Source organism: Calliphora vicina, chromosome 2 (genome assembly GCF_958450345.1).
Source record: "Calliphora vicina chromosome 2, idCalVici1.1, whole genome shotgun sequence".
NCBI lineage: Eukaryota > Metazoa > Arthropoda > Insecta > Diptera > Calliphoridae > Calliphora > Calliphora vicina.
The window spans coordinates 102,364,463-102,385,190 of NC_088781.1; the positions used below are offsets into that span (position 1 = coordinate 102,364,463).

Consider the following 20,728-nt stretch of genomic DNA (forward strand, 5'->3'; position numbering starts at 1 on the left):
TCTCCCCAAAAATTATACAAGAAAACAAATACAAAAACAAACAACAGCAACAGCAACAAAAAAAGTAAATAAAAACAAAATATAAGAAAACTGAATAAAATACCTACAAAATACTCATATTAAAATCGTCATCGCCTCTGAACGATGACTTTTAAGCAGTGACAGTCAAGTATGCAGCGAGCCATAAGCGGGTACGGTCGGTCGATTGTTGGCAATAAAAAAATACAAACAAAATAAATTGAAAAAAAAAACATCAGAAACTTTAACGAATTGTTGTTTATTTTATTTGTTGTTCTTGTTGTTGTTGTGTTCTTTCAAGACCAAGTGGAATTTTTAAGTGAAGTTTAATAATAATTTATTGGAATAAACATGAAATAATATTCGAAAATTATTAAACAAAAATAATAATTTATAGCATGAAGTGATTGAGTAATAATAAAAATAATAATAAAATACTTAAAACAAATCAACAAAAAGTATTTCAAAATAAATTGGCTTAAATTTATGCGTAAATCAAAATCTCTTTATAAAGGCCATTCGAAAGTGAAAACATTTAAATTTGAATAAGCTGTCATTTCTTCTGCCCTCTCTCTATCTGTCTCTGAGATGTATTTTAAAGCTGATAACATTTAATGTTTTAGGAATTAATGTAAAAATCAATGGGTAAGTTTTATATAATATTTTATTAAACTCTAATATAGTTTTTGCAATCGTATTCCCTTGTTGCTAACTAAATTTTCTTCCACTTTAGCAAAGAAAATTTGTTAACAAAATTGGCAACTCAACCAAGAATTTGTAAAACATTTCAGTTATTAACGGTTTTTCTGTTCGCATGGGTTAAATAATGTAATACAGGTATTGAAAAATGCAATGCCGGCATGCGCCAAGTGTTTTTTTTTATAATGAATGTGTTTTAAATTTATACTCGTACTCAGAGCGAAGCCATCACAAATATTTGTGGAAATATTTTCATTGGAAATTTGTACAATAATAATAACTGAACACACAAGTCATCGACCTCAAAGAATCTTCGATATTTTAGTTTACAATGTGATACGATGGTAAACTGAAAAGTTTTTTTAAACTAATAACAGATTTCCTTTTTGTTGAACTTTTTCCGTAACGCATCTCTGCAAGCAGAGAAAAAACATGGTTCCTCATGATTACTACAATTATACTGCGTTCTTGGATCATAATATGATTTCATTGGATTATAGATATGATTACGTTGGATCATGTTATGATTTTATTGGGTGATAGTACGATTACTTTGGATCATAATATTTTTACTTCAGAACATATTATAATCAAGTATGACAATGTTATTACGAATATATTTGATCATTATAGGGAATTTTATGATACTAATAATGATCATAATATGTTTGGATCACAATCATAAATCTTATCATAATATGTTGATCTTAGATTATGTTTACCACAACCATGCAAGGCTCTTACAGTTAACTGTTGTTGGTCTCAAGATCAATATTGTTGATCTACAGCAGTAATCGGCACTAAGCCAGCAGAGGCCGAATAAAAATGCGGGATAACTGATATGTCATTTTTAAGGGTACATATCTGTAATTTATTCTCACTTAGTTATTGAGCATTACAGTGTAAGAAACAAAGTTTAATTTACTACTTTAATTTGAAAAAAGTGCTGTTGTAGCATGCCGAGTACTCACCGAAGCTTATGGTGAATGTGTTTCATCAGTTTCAGAGATGGTTTGTGCGGTTCAGAAGTGATGATTTTGACACGGAAAACAAAAATCAGCAAGGCCAGCCAAAAAAGTTTGAAAACCAAGAATTGGAGTTAATTCTCGAATTATTCATGCACTGAATTAGCAAGTTTTGAATTAATTCTTTCCATACAAAAAAAAATAATTGAATGAAATTTGAGTCAATTCAAATGAATTTGGTAAAAATTAATTGCAATTCATTTTCAACTAAAATGAATTTGTAGAAAGAATTGTATTTCAATTCCAATTCATTTGAATTGACTTTGAATTGGAAACGAATTGCAATTCATTTTACGGATTCATTTGAATTGAAAACGAATTGCAACTCCTTTTTACAAACACATTTGAATTGGAAATGAATTGAAATACATTTCTGCCTAATTCGTTTGAATTGATTAAAATTTCATTCAATACGTAACGAATTAAAATCAAAAAAGAATGATTCATTTACAGCTTTGATAGCCACAAACAATTTTTCAATTTATCAAAGATTCATAAAGCAAATTTTGTATGAAAAAGTAGTTTTGAAAAATTTAAATTTGTTTTATGAATATAGCGGTAAATACATATATAAGGCTAATTCTATAAATTAACCATTGAAACAATAAAAATTCATCATCTGCTTCTAAAAACTAGACCCAACGGGAAATTAGTTCCTTAGTTTTTAATAAAAATAACAGACGAAGAAACTAGTTCTAAAGCTGTTCCTAAGAATGGGCGTTTGCTTGGTAAGGCTTCTCTCGATCTAGTTCCGAGGAAGACAATTTCGAACAAAACAAAATGTTTAAAAAACTGGTTCCATAACGATTTTAAGTAACGTGTGCTAACTTCTTAAGAACCTGTTCTGTAGGTGGCAATTGGCTATAGCATCCTTTCTAGAACTAGTTGTGGAACTAATATATTGTTACGAAATTGTACTTGAATTCAAATGTAACGATTTTAAAGGCAGATTTAAAAGTAGCAGAATGCTTTCAAATAGCAGTGCTGTAATAGAAAACATATCTGTGGGCATTATTAACATTGAATAAAAGCTTTCAGTTGACCATTGATCGTAAGTTGGCAACGCTGTTTGCTGCGACCGTATATTCGAATTCGAATATTCAGTTAAAGAACATTGTAGAAAGTACACCACAGATGACGTATGTATTAGAAAGCTCTAGACAGTTAAAGTGCAATCTAGAATGCAGATGGCAGTGTTATAAATAGTTGCAGAGGTTGCAGTCGTTAGTTAGTTTATCAGAGACGCTTTTCGAATAAACATCAACTGAGTGTGCTGTGTTTTTCAAGTGAATTCGTGTGCATTATAAAGTGTGTGTATTTCTGCGAATTTATAAACGTGTATAAAAAAACATTGAGTGACTATTTAATTCTGTGGTTGTTGGACATTTTAAATAAATAAAGAGTTGTTACAATTTTCAAACTACTAAACGGCTTTTATTTGCAATCAAAAGTATCCGGTTTACTTAAAGGAAATAAACCAACGTTTTGAAAAGGTTAAAACGTAACAATATTTTTGCCTGGGATTAGATATACAATTTATATCCTGATGCTGGACTTGTTGCGACAAGTTTTATATCATATGACTTGTATAATATAAAAATGTTTAAGGCATTTCAGCCTATTAGGGCTACGAGAACTGATTCAAAATTCTGTTACAAATTTTTACCTTAACAAAAAGACAAACATTGCAAGTTAAATAAAAGCATTTAAAAAAGTGCCAAGACCAAGTTCCATGTTATCTTTATGTCGACCACTGATCTATATTGATTCGTTAGGAGGTGGATGAACTTCGCAGTGTCGTAGTCCTTCAACTTGGACTATGGAACCCCACATAGTTCATCTGCATTTTAATTTTTTTTGTCATTTAAAAATCGAATTTTCTTTTTCTTGAATATTATTGTGACCAGATTTTCTGCACATTTTTCATTAAAAACTCGTACCTCTCTGTGACATTGGCTAATAACAAATTGGTTTAAATTTGCTTTTCGTGAGGTTTTAGATCTCTAATTTGGACATTACTTGCTATTCCATAATAATTAACTTGAAATGTGAGTACAAGCTATTTATTTATTATTTCCATCTAATCTCCTCATTCTCTTAAGCGGACAAACAACAAAATTATAAATTTGATTTTTTATTATTTAATTATGTTGATGTTTATGATGATGACGTTGAGTGAGTCATATTGAAGACATTGTTTTTTTTTCATTTGTAAGCGATACTTGGTAAATTGTTACTTTACAAATATATTGTTGTGTAAATGTATGAATGTGTCTATGTTAAACTAAAATATCAGTGTATTGCGATTTTTTAATGTTGATGATGTATTACCATCGGCAAATTTGTAGTCATTGTAAATATGCAATTATATTAACATCTAATACTCTATTTACACCATAATTTTTGAGAAATTTTTCTCGTTCTCTTTCAAGAACATAGATTGGAAACTCTCTTTTCAAAGATCTAACTCAGTTGTCAAAAACCTAAGTGGTGAGAATGTATTAGTAAAAAACAGGCGCGGAGCCATGTCAACCATTTGGGGGGTGGGGGTTAATAAATGAAAATGTTTCCTTTTTAATATTAAAGCTTTTCGGTTTTGGTGGGGAATTCCTTTTCTCACCCCTCTGAATCCGCGCCTGTTAAAAAGTGTGAAAACAAAACCAACACTCGTATATGAGATTTTTTGTGAACTGGTGCTGTAGTTGGTTCTCATTGCTCTAAACTATTGTTAAATAAATTCGAAATGAAACTCAGGATTGTCGCTCCTCAACCCTAAGAGGAAGTTTCAGTGAATAACCATTAAATTATCAAGTTCTTCCTTAATATACTTAAACTAAGAGAAAATGGATCGATGGTTCATTTCATTTTTGCAAAATCAGTAGGAATGTATTCCCCTATAAGTTTGATGATGTTTTTTCTAAAATTACTTTAGCTCAGTGTATCTTATTTAACAGTAGTATTGTCAATTAAAGGACTCTAACTAAATTTGGTAAAATTATGTCTCTATTAGCCCCAATTTTTAATGTTCGATATTCTTACTGTCTGGACAACTAACGTCCATCATTGTTAGCAATTAAATTGGTGGTTTATATCATATAGACAAATGTATCTATGAATATGCAGGAGTGTCGAGGTGTATTCAACAAATACAATAGTTTAGGCAAATTCTACTGAATTAATTTGACGCGATCTTATTTTTAAGTTGCAGTTTTTCCCTGAGTGTAGTCGTTTATGGAGCTTTGAAACAAATTCTATTAATTGTTTTCAATAGAAAGTTTATCCACTACTTGTTCATCACTGTTCATGCTGAGGATAATCCAAATCATCACCAGAGTTTTAAATCATAGAATTGCCCTAAACTATTGTATTTATTGAATAGACCACGACACTTCTGCATATTCATACATACATTTGTCAACATTATATAAAAAACAAACTTTAATTAAAACAAGTAAGAAAGTATGGTCGGTCAAGCCCGACCATATAATACCCTACACTAAGTAGGGCAAAAAAATTTTTTCTTTTAGGCAAAAAAATTTTTTCTTTTAAAATTTCAATAATTTATATTTTTGAGTGATTTTCGGAAGTGGGGTTATATGGGGGCTATGACCAATTATGGACCGATCACCATGAAATTAGGTCGTGTGATTTATGTCTATATTAAAGTTAACTATGTTGAATTTTGTGTGTTTACCAACATTTTTAAGCGATTTATGCACGTTAAAGTGATTTTCGGAAGCGGGTCTATATGGGAGCTATGACTAATTATGGACCGATCGTAACAAAATTTGGTGACATGAATTTTGTGTATATACAACTTATTTGGAGCGGAATTTGTGGAGATACATATATAAATTAAACATTTATGACCGATAAAGTCCAATTTCGGGAGAACATTTGTATGGGGGCTAGGTGAAATAGTAGACCGATTTCAGCCAGTTTCAATAGGCTTGGTCCTTGAGCCGAAAAAATAATATGTACCAAATTTGATGGAAATATCTTCAAAATTGCGACCTGTACTCTGCGCACAAGGTTTACATGGACAGCCAGCCAACCAGACGGACGGACGGACGGACGGACGGACATCGCTTAATCGACTCAGAAAGTGATTCTAAGTCGATCGGTATACTTTAAGGTGGGTGTTATACTAATATTTTTGGGCGTTACAAACATCTGCACAAACGCATAATACCCTCCCCACTATGGTGGTGTAGGGTATAATTATATTGAAATACAAAAAATCAATAATTTTCAACTTTAAATTTACATTGTTCCATATTTGAATAAACATTTTCAACATTACTAGACTTTCGTTATGGTTTCTTATTGATTCAACTAGCTGACCCGACAAACTTTGTCCTGCCCAACTTAGAAAAAAAATTGTATTCGATTTGTGAATTTTTATGTTAAATAAAAGCATCGATGTGATGTTAATTTCGGAGACACATCTTACAAATAGATATAACTTTAATATATCAGGATACTCATTTTATTACACAAACCATCCGGATGGTAAGGCACATGGCGGTACCGGTATCATAATTAGAAACCGATTGAGACACTATGCCCTAGAAGCGTTTTCAAAGGATTGTATGCAAGCAACATCTATTCGCCTTGAATACCCAGCTGGAGACCTAACTCTGAGCTCTATATATTGCCCACCACGTTTTTCGATGACCAAGGAAAAATTTGAAGAATTCTTTATAACACTAGGAGATCGGTTTCTGGCATGTGGAGACTACAATGCCAAACATACATATTGGGGTTCGCGATTGGTAAATCCCAGAGGTAGACAGCTGTATAAAGCTCTAGTTGATCGCAAAAATTGCTTAGATTTTGTGTCTCCTGGACACCCAACTTATTGGCCAACTGATCCTAGAAAAATTCCTGATCTAATAGACTTCGCCATATGCAGAAATATTATTCGGAATGCAATATCCACAGAAATACCCTATGATCTATCTTCTGACCACTCTCCTCTAATTATTAATTATTGTGAGAGACCCAACACCCCAAGATTTCCTAAGGACTCTTTGTATTTTAAGACAAATTGGCTAAAATATAGGAAATATATCAGCAGTCATATCCACACAAATCCTAATTTACAGTGTGAGGAAGACATAGATAGGACCGTTAATGACTTCACGTCATTGATTGTTTCGGCTCTGGAACACTCTAGGTGCCAGATCCCTCCAAAAACTAATACGCCTATTTCAAGTTCGGATATTGAAAGACTTCTTCTCGAAAAGAGAAGACTCAGAAGAGAATGGCAACATAATAGATCACCTGCTGCAAAGCGCTTTAAGAAAAGCTGACGGAACCTGGCCACGAAGTGCTATAGAAAAAGCCTCAGTATTTGCTGAACATTTAAGTGAAGTATTTCAACCCAACTCCACGGCAAATGAGTTTGAACTAGAAGAACTGCCAGCTTCAACAATGGCTAATGCAGCCCAATTCGATATTAGTCCTGAGGATGTTAATAGAGTAATTAAAAATAAATTAGACTTGAAAAAATCACCGGGATATGATTTAATAACGCCATCAATGATTAAGAACCTACCAAATGTGGCAATAATTGTGCTATCTATATTGTTTAATGCGATCTTGAAACTAGGAATTTATCCAAAAAATTGGAAAATTTCTCAAATAATAATGATACCTAAACCGGGTAAAGATTTAACCCTGCCATCTTCTTATAGACCTATTAGCCTACTCCCTTGTTTGTCGAAGTTATTCGAAAAAATATTCCAGGAAAAGATAATACCTTTTTTGAATGATGGAAACATTATCCCAGTACACCAATTTGGTTTCCGTGAACATCATGGCACCATTGAACAGGTCAATCGTTTAACTGGAGAGATTCGAAAATCTTTTGAATTAAAGAAATATTGTTCTGCCATCTTTTTAGACGTTGCTCAGGCTTTTGACAAGGTATGGCACAAGGGTCTAATACATAAAATCAAATGTTTACTACCACTGTGTACTCATAAATTGCTGGAGTCTTATTTATCGAATAGACTTTTCAGAGTTAAGTACAATGATTATGTGACGAGAGAATGCAAGATTGGAGCTGGCGTTCCACAGGGAAGTGTACTAGGACCTACGCTATATTTGATTTACACCTCCGACCTCCCTACGTGCGATAAACTAACAATTTCAACATTTGCTGATGATACCGCCATTATTAGCTCAGACGAAAACCCACTCATGGCATCTAGTCAACTACAGAATTACCTCGTACGTGTGGAGTCATGGTTGAAAGACTGGCGAATAAAGGTAATTGAGCTGAAAAGTAAACATGTTACGTTCGCTCTAAGGAGAGGAAATTGCCCACTTGTCACACTCAACAACGTTAATATACCGCAGTCTGATTATGTCACCTACCTTGGTATTCACCTAGATAGACGGCTTACTTGGCGCCGACACATAGAAACCAAGAGACTTCACATGAAGTTAAAAGCCTCTAGCTTTCATTGGTTAATCAGTGACCAATCAAAATTAAGCCTTGAATATAAAGTCATCCTGTATAAGACCGTTTTAAAACCTATTTGGACATATGGAATTCAATTATGGGGAATGGCTAGCAACACCAGTATTGATCTTATACAGATGGCCCAATCTAAAATTCTTAGGACCATGACGGGAGCACCATGGTACATAAGAAATGAAAACATCCACAGAGACTTAGAAGTGACATTGGTAAAGGAAGAGTTCGAGAAAGTCCGTGAGAAATATATTGTGAAGCTGCGAAACCATCCCAATACGCTTGCAAGACAACTTGTGCAGACCCAAATTAAAATAAAGAAATACTTTTTTCGCAGCAAAGCACAGTGGATTATATAAGGTGTTTGCATCTCATAATAAATTTTTGCAAATGTTTGAAATTAACCATAAAACAAGTTCCATCGTAAAGCTAAGATGTCAAGCAATAATAATTTGCAGAAATTTTGGTTATTATGTCAACAGAAGTATTCGAAAATGGCGACAGAACACACTACTTTCGACTTTAACGATTTGGGGAGTTAAAATTATACCAAGGGCTTATTTTTAATATTTATAATTATTTTTTTTAAGATTGTCATACCTTGTTGGAAAGGGTATCCTGTCCAGATTCTATTTTTGTTATGACTTTTATATATATTGTTAGTAGATTGGAAATTTATTCATTTGAAATATATAATGTTTTTTGGCTTACCTACGCAACTTTGACTAGGATTTTAACTGTTGACGCCGTTTGCCGCCGATCTAGTTTTAACATAGAATTAAAGTTCAACTTATTATCTAAAAGATATATCAAACTAGCTGCCTTTTCGTGCCTATAAACAAAAGTTACAGATTTTTGATCCGAAAATGACCAACATTTTCCACTGTGGCAAAGCAATGCTGTGATATCATAATTTCGTTCATGACTTTATGAGTGCAAGCGTTTAAAATCGAATGGCATGTCGGTCAAAGCCCCTGGGATCCATGGTATTAAAACGTCTTCTCCTTTGCACTTATTCATCAAGTTTTTTACCTCAAGTGGGGAGCCATTACAAAGACGTGGTTGGTTTATGTTTCGTTCGGATTTTAGTTCGGTGTACTGGCAGAAAGCGACGTGAAATTGAATGCAGCCGGTCGAAATGTCAACCGGGATTTTACCGTTGTCAATGTCCAGCCATTGCATGGAAAATACTTCTCCAGAAAATACGTTCTGCAGCTCGACCGCATGTTCACAGTCAATTTAAGTTTCTCGACGTGTTTACACAAAACGAACGATTTCAAACATGCATTATGTTCATTGGCTGGCGTTGACCGTGCAATCACATCGCACCACCAAACCGGCTTTGATTGTTTCGTAAATCTTGCAATGTTTTGTCTAAAACGTCTAAAACGATTAGTTTGCTTTGCTGCAAAACTTTGGCCATCGCGCTATTCTTGGAAATGTTCCATATTAGATTTTCATTTATTTGCATATTCAATTGCAAATTGAGTGCTGAATGAGCAGTTCGACCGCCTTCCAACAACGTAGCTACAATTCTTGAAGTGTATCATTGCCAAAATCAAATACCTGGTTTGACATCATCAAGCTCATATCCCCAATTAATAGTAGTGTTCGCGTACTTGATAATTTGTAAAATTATCACTGGAAGTTACGGGATTACGTTCGTTTACTTTTAAAAACTTGTAACGAGAGAGCAAGAGAGTGTTAAAAGTGACAGTTCGTAGATAGAGAACATGATATTTTTTACTGGACATTTTTTGTCCAGTAATAAAGATCACCATAAAAATATAAACCAAACTAAAAAGTTGAAAATTACTACAATTTACAAGTTTCCAAAGAAAAGATGTAAAATAACACAAAACAAATGTTTTGAATTGATTTATAATAAAATACAACTTATTTTTACAAATTGTTGTTCGCTTACTTTTTTTTGTAATTTTCAGATTGAGAGTAATTTATTTTTACTCTCCAAAATAAAGTTACTGGTAATTTCGCGAACACACCTAATATCAAAGCCTCGTTGTAAATTTCCTCGCTCAGTTTCAAATTTGGATTTGATGCAAAATATCATCACACATGCCATATTTGTATTTCCTCCACAAATCAGTCGGTTTGAATGGGAAGCAAGTTGAGATAATTATCGAAAACAATGTTCATTTGATGAAAGCACAGCATCTTCGAGTGTGTATTCCCAATGAGTATCATTCTCTAACAATCGCAAGCGTGTCACACAATTCACCATTTATAGTTCGCAAATCTTGGAATGATGTTGGGCCACGAACATTGACTAATAGCAAATGCAAATAGAAACATTCATCGTTTCTTGGATGAACTGTGTAAATGCGACCAAATGCTTCGGAGAAAAATAAATGGGCGAAACCTGGAACTGGATTTCCTTATTACCGCTGTTGAAATTTCTTTGACAATTGATTGATATCTTGGCATTTCGGAGTATAGCATCATTCCGGCACATTTCAAAAAATCTAGTCAATATTGTAGATGGCGATCAACTAGTTGTAATACATTATCCTCAGTAAAGTACACTGTTTGACCATTTTCCTGATGTACGACTGCATAGCGGCAGATTTGAAATTGAGTGACTTCATAGTTTGAATTATCCGCACTAACTCCAATTACAGCCATGTACACTGCCTACGGTCAAATACGGAACAATCCAACGGATAAAATTACCCGACGATTTCATAAAAGTGGGCGCGAACAATTTTTCTTTCTGTTAGAAACTTTTATGGACTATTGCGAACATGTATAAAAAATTCCAAATCGGTTCATGCCTTCTGCGATTTTATATATATCGCCAAAAAATGGGTGTAGTAAATTGTTCTTTCAGTAAAAACTTAAATTGAATTACTACGATTTTAGAAAAAGGTTGTGAATTTTTCTTTCGGTAAAAACCTAATTTGGACTATGACGAACAAAATAGTTCAAATCGGTCCACCCTTTCTCAACTGATGCAATTACCAACGCACGACATTTGATTTTTATTTATATAAGTAGATATGGTTTTTATTGAGATCAAGTTGTTTTGTCTATGAAACAAGAATATTAATCCGATTCCCGATAAGAGCAGATGCTAGTAATTTTAACATCCTAATGATGGTGATAATGCAGAAACCTCCAGATCCTTCTTGGGATGTTGACATCTTCGTCCGAAATCGATGACAGGTAATAACTGCTTCCTCAAGAATTAAAATAAAAGTAGATGATTTCGAAAATAGATATTTTATTCAACCCATCTTAGACAAAATGTGAACCTTAACAAGGCTGTAATTTATTTATAGAATATCGGTATCGGTAACGGAAATTGCAGTGATTTGTGTTACTGTAGCTTAGCAGTAACGGTATTTGAGCAGAGAGGGTATTTTAGGGGTAACGGTTAGCTGTAACAGTAGCACACCTTTTTTAATTTTAGTACTAAAATATTTAGAACCGTTAAACATGGCAGCAGTGTATGACACACTGAACAACACACGTTCGAATGAATTGAAACAAAAAATACGAACGAATGTGTGTTAATTGCGCGCGCATGTGTATGTGAAGTTGTCGTAACTTGTCTTTTTTCGATTCTTCTACTTCTTCGAGTTAATTTAAACTTTTGAACATTCCTGTTGTTCATCATTTTACTGCTGCAGTGCAGTGCAGTATGCTGTTGTGGTTTTTGTTGTTTTTTAAAGGTCACCAACAAAATTTGCATCTTGTAGTGTGCAATTTGTTATTGTTGTTGGTGTTTTTTAAAGTTTTTTTTTGCATGTTTGGTTTTGTTTATTCCAAGCAGTTCTGGATGACTGTCCCGATCTAGTGATTTTAGTTATCATTTAGGGTGTTATATCACTAGTGACTAGTTATTTTAACTTTTGGATTACTATGAGACTGTCCGATAGCTGGTTCAAAATAGTCAATGCATTGGATTCATCTACCGGTTACCTAGAGTCATTTACCTTACTAACTACCTAACTCGTTACTTGATCAGCTACATACATAACTAGTTATTTTAACATATATGGGTACTAATTGACCTGAAATAGTCAATTAAACAGACATCTCCCGGACAATCCAATAACCGATTGCTTGTAAACATACCTTACTCCGACAGCTCTCCAATAGATGAATACTGCTGGGTAAAATAGCTACATCATAAAGTGCAGTACTACAATCTAGATTACATAGAGACACTAAAGTGACAATTGGCCACACGTTAGATTACAAGGGATGCGTATAGTAACCAATTGTCTCCTCTCTGCACCACAAAGAGCACATACTTTTCAAATGACCAAAAATATATAAATTGGAGTCAGCCAAGTGATCAGACATTAGTGTCAATTACTATCTATTAGATTGACTGCGTGCTAACTGCTGGGTACTTGTAAATCTGCTGGGTTTATTGCATCTTTTCTTGTTTCTCTTCACTCATACCCATATAAACCAAGCAAGTGTTAAATTTTTACGAAATTATTTTTGTTAATGTTGTGGTTGTTGTTATTGTCGTTTTGTTAAATAATTTACAGCCATCATCGTCGTCATCCTCCAACATCATCAGCATCTTCGCCATCATCATCCATACAAGTATTCAAAGCTTGTAAATCTTATTGAATGTTTACGGAATTTAAACAGTTTCACTTTTATTTATTGAATTTATTTTTGTTTTTCTTTATACAATTTCTTATCTCTCTTTCACGTTGTCTCTTACTCTGTCAATATTGTTTGTTGTTATTATTATTTAACAATTAAAAACAATCGTTTACGTTTACCTTATTCGAACACCTTTAACAGTTGACAAACGCCAAAACGACTAGTTGTATGTATTGTTATAATGACAGCTTGAAAGCTTATTTGTTTCGAGTACCTACTGTATTGATTCAATATTATTTATTTGTTTAAAAAGCCGTGTATTAATATTTGTCATATTTTATAATTTAACATGATGCCTTTTTAAAATGATTTATTGTATCGTTTTGAATATTTATGCAGCACGACAGCAATAGCATGCAAAATGTTTATTTGAACAATAGTTTATTTTTAATATAAAATTAATAGAAGTGACGTTTATTTGTATACGAAGGTGGTTTGAATGTATTAATGTATATACATACATATGTATGTGCAAAAAATATGGAAAAATCGTTAAATATAAAATAAAACAAGTAAGGAAGTATAGTCGGTCAAGCCCTACCATATAATACCCTACACTAAGTAAATGATCAAAAACATTTTTCTTTTAAAATCCTTATATGCTCTAATGAATGTTTAAAAGGGAGTTTAAGGAATACAAGGATCTTTGTAAGGCTGCTTAGAGCCTTACCATCATATGAAGTGTTGTCATGGAATGCTGGACATCTATGCATGAACTCGGTGCATACAAGTTACTCACCTTGTGCTGGGTACCTGGCCACGAAGGACACGCTGATAATGAATGAGATGATTTTCTGGCCAATAGGAATTCGATTTCGTTCTAGGATTGAATCGGAATTTGCCCGATTTTGGGCTAACTTAACAGGTCTTAGACAGTCCAAACGGTTTATTACTCTGTCCAAACGTAGATCTCAATTGTTGCTATCGCTCGGAAAGGGTAACTTGAGAAAACTTAAATACTGAATTATTCACCGGACACTGTGGTTTTAGGTATCACCAATTTATTTTAGGTAATGTTGAGAATAAACAGTTTTGTGAACTGAATGCTGAAATCTTTGAACATGTTCTATACCACCAAAAGATCCTGTGGATAGTAGTGGTAATATTAATAATACTTATCAAATTTCAATAATTTCTTTTCGTGAGTGATTATGACGAATAATGGTCATTAAAGAATTATGGTCATTCTATATAAAACTTCTTTCTATTAAATTTTATTTGAATGCCAACATGTTTAAGAAATTAAATGTGCAGATTTTCACCAGTATCAATAGGCTTTGTCCTCGACCCAAAAATAATACAAGTGCTAAATTGTATCGAAAATTGCGACCTGTACTTTGCATACAAGTTTACATGGACATCCAGCCAGCCAGACGAACGGACATCGTTAAGTCGACCCAGAAAATTATTCTGAATCGATAGGTATGTTAGACTGATAAATTTTGGCGTTACAAACATCAGCACAAACTAGACTTGCCAACCGTCCCGTTTTCGTCGGGACAGACCAGTTTTAGAGTCGAATGTCCCGTGTCCCGGCGATACTCTGAACGGGACGCCATTTGTCCCGTTTAAAAAAAAACATAACTTTTTCATTAATTACCACAAAAAATATAAAAAAAATCAAAAATTGGAAATACCGATACAAGGATGCTTTATTTTCTGAAATATAGTATTTTCTAAAAACTGAATATCACTATTTAACAATATACATAGGTACTTAGTGCATTAACTTCTATGAGTTTTAATAAACTCATTAGTAAACATTATTTAACTTTCATGAAAAATAAATGGCACGATACTCACTCTAGGATGCTTGTACCTTTAGTTAAAGGTGAGTTGTTGGTCCATTGAAATGGACTGAGTTTGTTGAATTTATTACTTCAAATAATAAAAAAGCTGATAAAAGCGATTAAAAATATAAATTTTAAATTATGGACTGAATTAGGTAAAATTATAAAAAATAAATTTTCAGACAAAGTTTGAAGAATCTCGCAATTTTAATTATCCAGATATTCAATATTTACTATGTACTTTGAATGGAAAGTTTCACACCCACTGTTCCGATCTAAACCATTTTAGCTAAACTCTGTACAGTGATAAGAATTTGATTCATACAAAGTTTAAATACATTACAATTATAGTACTCCAGATATTCGAAATTAACTATATACTTTGTATGGGAGGTGTCACTCCCACTAATCCAATCCCGACCATTTTACAGCCAAACTATGTAAAATGATAAGTGAGCTATCGGACAAAGTTTGAGGAATCTCGCAATTATAGTTCTGAAAATATTTATTTTTTTTTGTGTGGTAGGTGACTTAAACCTTGTTCCGATTCTTCCCAATTTGGTTAAACTTCATGTCGTGATATGAAATTGATTCATATAAAGTTTGAAGAATTTCACAATTATAGTACTCCAGATATTTGAAAATAACTATTTACTTTAAAAAATTCAGTCTCGCCCATTTTCAGCCAATCTCCGTATAGTGACAAGAATTTGATTCATACAAAGTTTAAATACTTTACAATTATAGTACTCCAGATATTCGAAATTAACTATTTACTTTGTATGAGAGATGTCACGCCCACTAACACAATAACATTTTCACCCAAAAAATGTAGAATAGTAAGGGTGATATTAGGGCAAAATTTTAAGACTTCCACAATTATAGTTCTCCAGATATTCGAAAATAACTATTTACTCCTGTATAAATTTCGAAGACTTTCAAAAGTCTCAAAATTTTGAGTTATTTTGAACCAAGTGTTTTAGGGTAGGTAGTACTTCAATACCTCTAACTCAGACATTTTAAAACCGATTTCAATATTTTAAAAAATAATCTAAGAAATTGTTTAAGTTATTAAAAAAGTAAAATTTTTTTTTTTATTTTTTTTCATAATTTTTCAAATTCAACAATAGTTATTTTAATTCTTTTCTATGAAAACCAATTTTGCACAGTGCTTTAAAGACAATTTTATATAGACAAAAAGGTTTACTTATTAAAATCGGTTTATATTTGTTAAAGTTATTAAACTTTTTAGAAAAAAGTTCGAAAATATTTACCCTGGTTTTTTAAAATTTATATGCGCTGGGGGAGAAAATACTCAAAAAGGTATTAATGAAAAGTTGAAAAACTTTTACAGTTTTCATCCGATTTGAAAAATTAAAACCATGTTTTCTTTATACATACATTGATATACATTTTTATAAGCTTTCATATCAAAATAAGCAATGAAAAGCGACTCAAATCAAAAAAGATCGTAACAAAAACAATACTTATAACTTACAAATGTATCAATAAATGCCTGTCATTTTGAAGCGTAATAAGTTTTCTTTCCCAACACGTTAAAAAAAAATAAAAATTGAACAAAAACTGACTGAGTTACAGATCGATAAGTTGAAAAACATCACTGTAAACGGTTTTTTCAGAATAACTTCTTTATTTGAAGGTGTTTCTGAAATTTTTTGACACAATTTGTAATGTACTCAGCAAGTCTATAACCCACACTTGGTCATTTTCCATGTTTTTTCCATCGTTCTCTGATCATTTAGTGGTGTCCCGTTTTGGAAATTTCAAAAGGTGGCAAGTCTAGCACAAACGCATAATACCCACTATGGTGTGGTGTGTTAAATTTTGATCTAAATTTTTATTTATTTACTATCTTTTTTATCCAGCGTTGCACTGGGTTTCAATGAGTTTTATTTTTAACCGCTGCACAGTGGGGAAACTGAAAAAATGTGGAAATAAATCTGTAACTTTTAAACGAATAGGCCGCTTTTAATACAATTTTCCATGGCTTTGATAAATTTAAGTTTTGAATTTGGGCTTAAAACAACAAGGGGAGCCAAGCCACAATGCCCAAAGTGGGGCACCTCGGATATATCAATAATTAAGCCGTAGGATATTTCCTTTTATATATAAAATACAAGAAGAAATCTATATGGTCATTCAAAATAATAAGGGTACTCATTTAAACGCTTAAGTTTCCCATTTGTTCAATTGTGCAAATTTGCGCGACGTGTTTCATGAACCCACCTTTTCAATTTTGTGCAAGTTTATACATTAAATTTCTCTCTATTTGATACAAATGTCAAATAAAAATAAATTCAACAAAAGCCTTAAAAAATAAATTTTCAAATTGTATAAATTTTAATTTTAAAAATGTTGAATGAAAGTTAAATCTTTGGAACAAACGGTGATATACATAGTTTGTAAGATTTTATTTGTGTTCTAGCTGTTGGTTAATGCTTTCATATACAATGTCATTTAATACAATCATTCTGTTCTAAAGTTACACAATTTTCACATGCTCAAAATTTTTATATTTTATTTGATTTTTATTTCTTATTAATAAAAGTAAAAAAAAGCAGCTGATTCATCAAATGCACAATAAATTCAAGTTTGCGAGTCTAAATTGTCGCGCAAACTTATCCGAGTTGTGCAAACGAATTTCCATACATTTTTTGACAGTTCATTTGCGAGAGTATAAAAATGCACAGATTGCACAGTTTACGAGGCATATAAGCGTTTACATGAGGACCCTTAATATGATTTTTTAAGGAACATTTTATGGTATGAATTTATATTTTTGACATGTTTTTCTTTTCATTATGGTCTATTATTAAAATAATAACACTGTCCAACAGCATTTTTTGAACAGAACAGCGACCCTATAATTCTGAAGGGGCATGTTGAGTCGATAATTTTTGTGGAATAAACTTATAGTCCAGCTGGTCTTAATTTTTTTTACAGTGGGTTTTTTGATCGAAGGTAGTATTATACTAACTGAAACAAATTTTGTAAGTTAATATCTGAGAGAATTCTTATTGTCAGAGTTATATTGTGGAATTTTATGTTGATCATTTTTGTGGAAGATCTTAACCCTCTAACTCCTCTCTTTAGGGGTCAATTTGACACTTTTTTCGAGATAATCAAAAAAAGTCCATTCAAAGGGACATTAAAGGATTAAAATATTCTACGAACATTTTTGACGGTAAATTTCAGTGGGAGTCACCAAAGATACAAAAGTTGTAAATAAAACTCTTTACGCCTAATTAGCAAAATTACACGCCATCTCGGGTCTCACATTTTTTAAAAAAATCGCCAATAATCCAAGTATTATCCAGATGACCTGAAATTTAAGATATTTTAGCAAGTTGTCTTGATTTTATTCAAAATTTTATAGCAAAAATTTCTGATATTTAAAAAAAAATTTCGAACCTCCATAGGCCCGCCATATCTAACAAACCAAAAAAAGATCGTGCTGAATTAAAAAAAAATAATAAATCAACCTAAATATCTCTTGAGCTAAAAGTGATACCTTACATAAGTATGCATATTTTTTATAGATCTCCTTAAGGTCTATTTATATTCTAAATTTGAGCTCATTAGAGTCATATTTGGATTTTTGGCGATTTTTTAAAAAATGTGAGAACCGAGATGGCTTGTAATTTTGTTTTTTGTTGATATACTTTTAATTAAAGTCCCTATGATTTATATAAATTTAAGTTTATAAAAATCGGACAACTAATTACATATATATACCTAAAAATATATTAAAGGTTTTTGATCATTATTCGAAACTAGTTGACCGCCCTGGCTTCGCCCGGTAGCATTTACTAATGTTAGTTCTTCGAGTTTCTCCAACCCACATACACCTGCCTGTTCTTATTTATTTGCAAATAAAATATCTAAATTTGTACTACATATTTTAGGGAGCTTTTTTATTACAGTTGACTTGACTCAAAAAAAAATTCCAATTTTTACCCGGAATTTTTTTTTTTCTTTACAAACTATCTCCTGAAAATCAGCCAAATCGCTCTAGCCGTTCTCACGTGATGCCATTACATACATGGACCATTTAATTTTTATATATATAGATAGATATCGGCTGTTTTTTTAAGCCCGATAGAATTTACGAAAGACTCCATTACATCAAAAAAAAAAAATGCACCGTTTGGTGCGTTCTATACGATGATGGAGATCGTTACCGCAACATGATCAATGATTTATTTGTTGGAAAATATGGAAAACATACTTCGACAGCAATTTATTGAAATTAACCAACAATTTATTGAAATTATAATTCGGCGATAACTTGATTTGGAGAAATGGAGCTGTCAATTGGCCTCTAAGTCGAGCGCTTTAACACCTCTCAATTATTTCCTATGAGGCCACGTGAATTCACTGGTTTATGCTGATAAACCTCGGATTCTAAGAACATTTAATTAATTCCTTAAAATAATTACATTTTTTATTATTTTCCTTTCAGATCAAAATCCTCACACTGTATTTCACACTAAACCTACCAAAATACCTCCATTACAATGCACAACCAGGGCAATATATCGCTCTTAAAACTTTTAATCACACTTATAGTTGGCGTTGCAATTGGTTTTACATTTTCCCAACTTAATACAACCCAACATGATTCACTGATGATGACGACCTCAATGAAATCCCAAAATATATGCAAAGAACGTGAAATACTACAACCTTTATCCAGTGTGGATTCCGAGGAGTTTATAAAACCTATCGGAAATTACGACGATTCTATTGCAGAACTAAATAAGCAACTAACAAATACACTACAGACAGATGATCTTAATACCGATATAGCAGATCGTTTATTTAAAGAAGTCAAGGTGCTTTGTTGGGTTTTAACCGGACCTCAAAATCATGAAAAGAAGGCACGTCATGTTAAAAACACTTGGGGCTCTAGGTGTAATAAATTATATTTTATGAGCTCGCAGGAAGATAAAGATTTGGGTGCAATTAATCTGAATGTGGGCGAAGGACGTGGTAATTTGTGGAATAAAACTCGCGAAGCATTCAAATATGTTTATGATCATCATGTTAATGAGTATGATTGGTTTTTGAAGGCTGATGATGATACGTAAGTTGGATTTTAGAATATAGTTTCAGTTTAATATCTGTTTTTTTTTCATTTAAAGATATGTTATTATGGAAAATCTAAGAGCCTTTCTATACTCCATGTCTCCTAATGCTTCCGTGTATTTTGGTAGTAAATTTAAGCCTCATGTTAGACAGGTAAGTGCTAGTTACTGGTATGTGAAATTTCATTTGTAATATTTGAACAATTTTAGGGCTATATGTCTGGAGGTGCTGGTTATGTTTTAAGTAATGCTGCTCTGCGACTTTTTGCAGAACGTGCCTATCCTAATCGAGTTTTATGCCGCCAAACTCGAGGAGGTTCTGAGGATAAAGAAATGGGAACTTGTTTGCAAAATGTCGGTGTTGTAGCCGGTGATTCCAGGGACGATCAAAAGCGTGGACGATTTTTCCCCACCAGTTTGCATAGTCATATTATTCCAAAGCCCAAATCAAGTTGGTATTGGCGTTATATATTTTATGCAACCGAAGATGTAAGTACATTTGTAAAATGTTTAAGGGAATTACTAATAATGCTCTCTGTTTTATTGTTAGGGTCCGTCATGCTGTTCAGATTACTCCATATCATTTCATTATGTCTCACCCAACTATATGTATGTCATGGATTACTTAGTTTATCAACTAAGGCCGTATGGTATGTTGCCAAAATCTATTGGAATGCCTGAGAAAAAGAACATGACTGAATTATTAGAAAAATGGCGTAATGAAATTTCAGACAATCCTTTATAGTCTATTAAAGAGAAAATACCACCGAAAAGTCATAGGATTTAGCATAATTTATTTATTATTGTTACAATTATTAAGCATATTGTGATTTTAAAATTTTCTAAGGTTGTTAAACAATTTAATAAAACTATATTAGTTAAAAAGAAATTTGATTAATGAGATTTCTTAAAATGTTTCGAATTAGGTTAAAAACGTTGGTCTACGAAATATTTTAT

The 20,728-nt window shown here is 32.4% G+C and overlaps 1 protein-coding gene across 1 annotated transcript; it reads left to right on the forward strand.

Moving 5' to 3' along the window:
* Positions 1 to 88: 88 nt before the first annotated feature.
* On the forward strand, positions 89 to 20,660 carry LOC135950186 (glycoprotein-N-acetylgalactosamine 3-beta-galactosyltransferase 1-like). Its single transcript, XM_065499718.1, has 5 exons — positions 89 to 663; positions 19,147 to 19,770; positions 19,829 to 19,925; positions 19,982 to 20,260; positions 20,322 to 20,660. The coding sequence occupies exons 2-5, from the start codon at positions 19,202 to 19,204 to the stop codon at positions 20,514 to 20,516; spliced, it is 1,140 nt and encodes a 379-aa protein (XP_065355790.1). The 5' UTR covers positions 89 to 663; positions 19,147 to 19,201; the 3' UTR covers positions 20,517 to 20,660.
* The last annotated feature ends 68 nt before the right edge of the window (positions 20,661 to 20,728 follow it).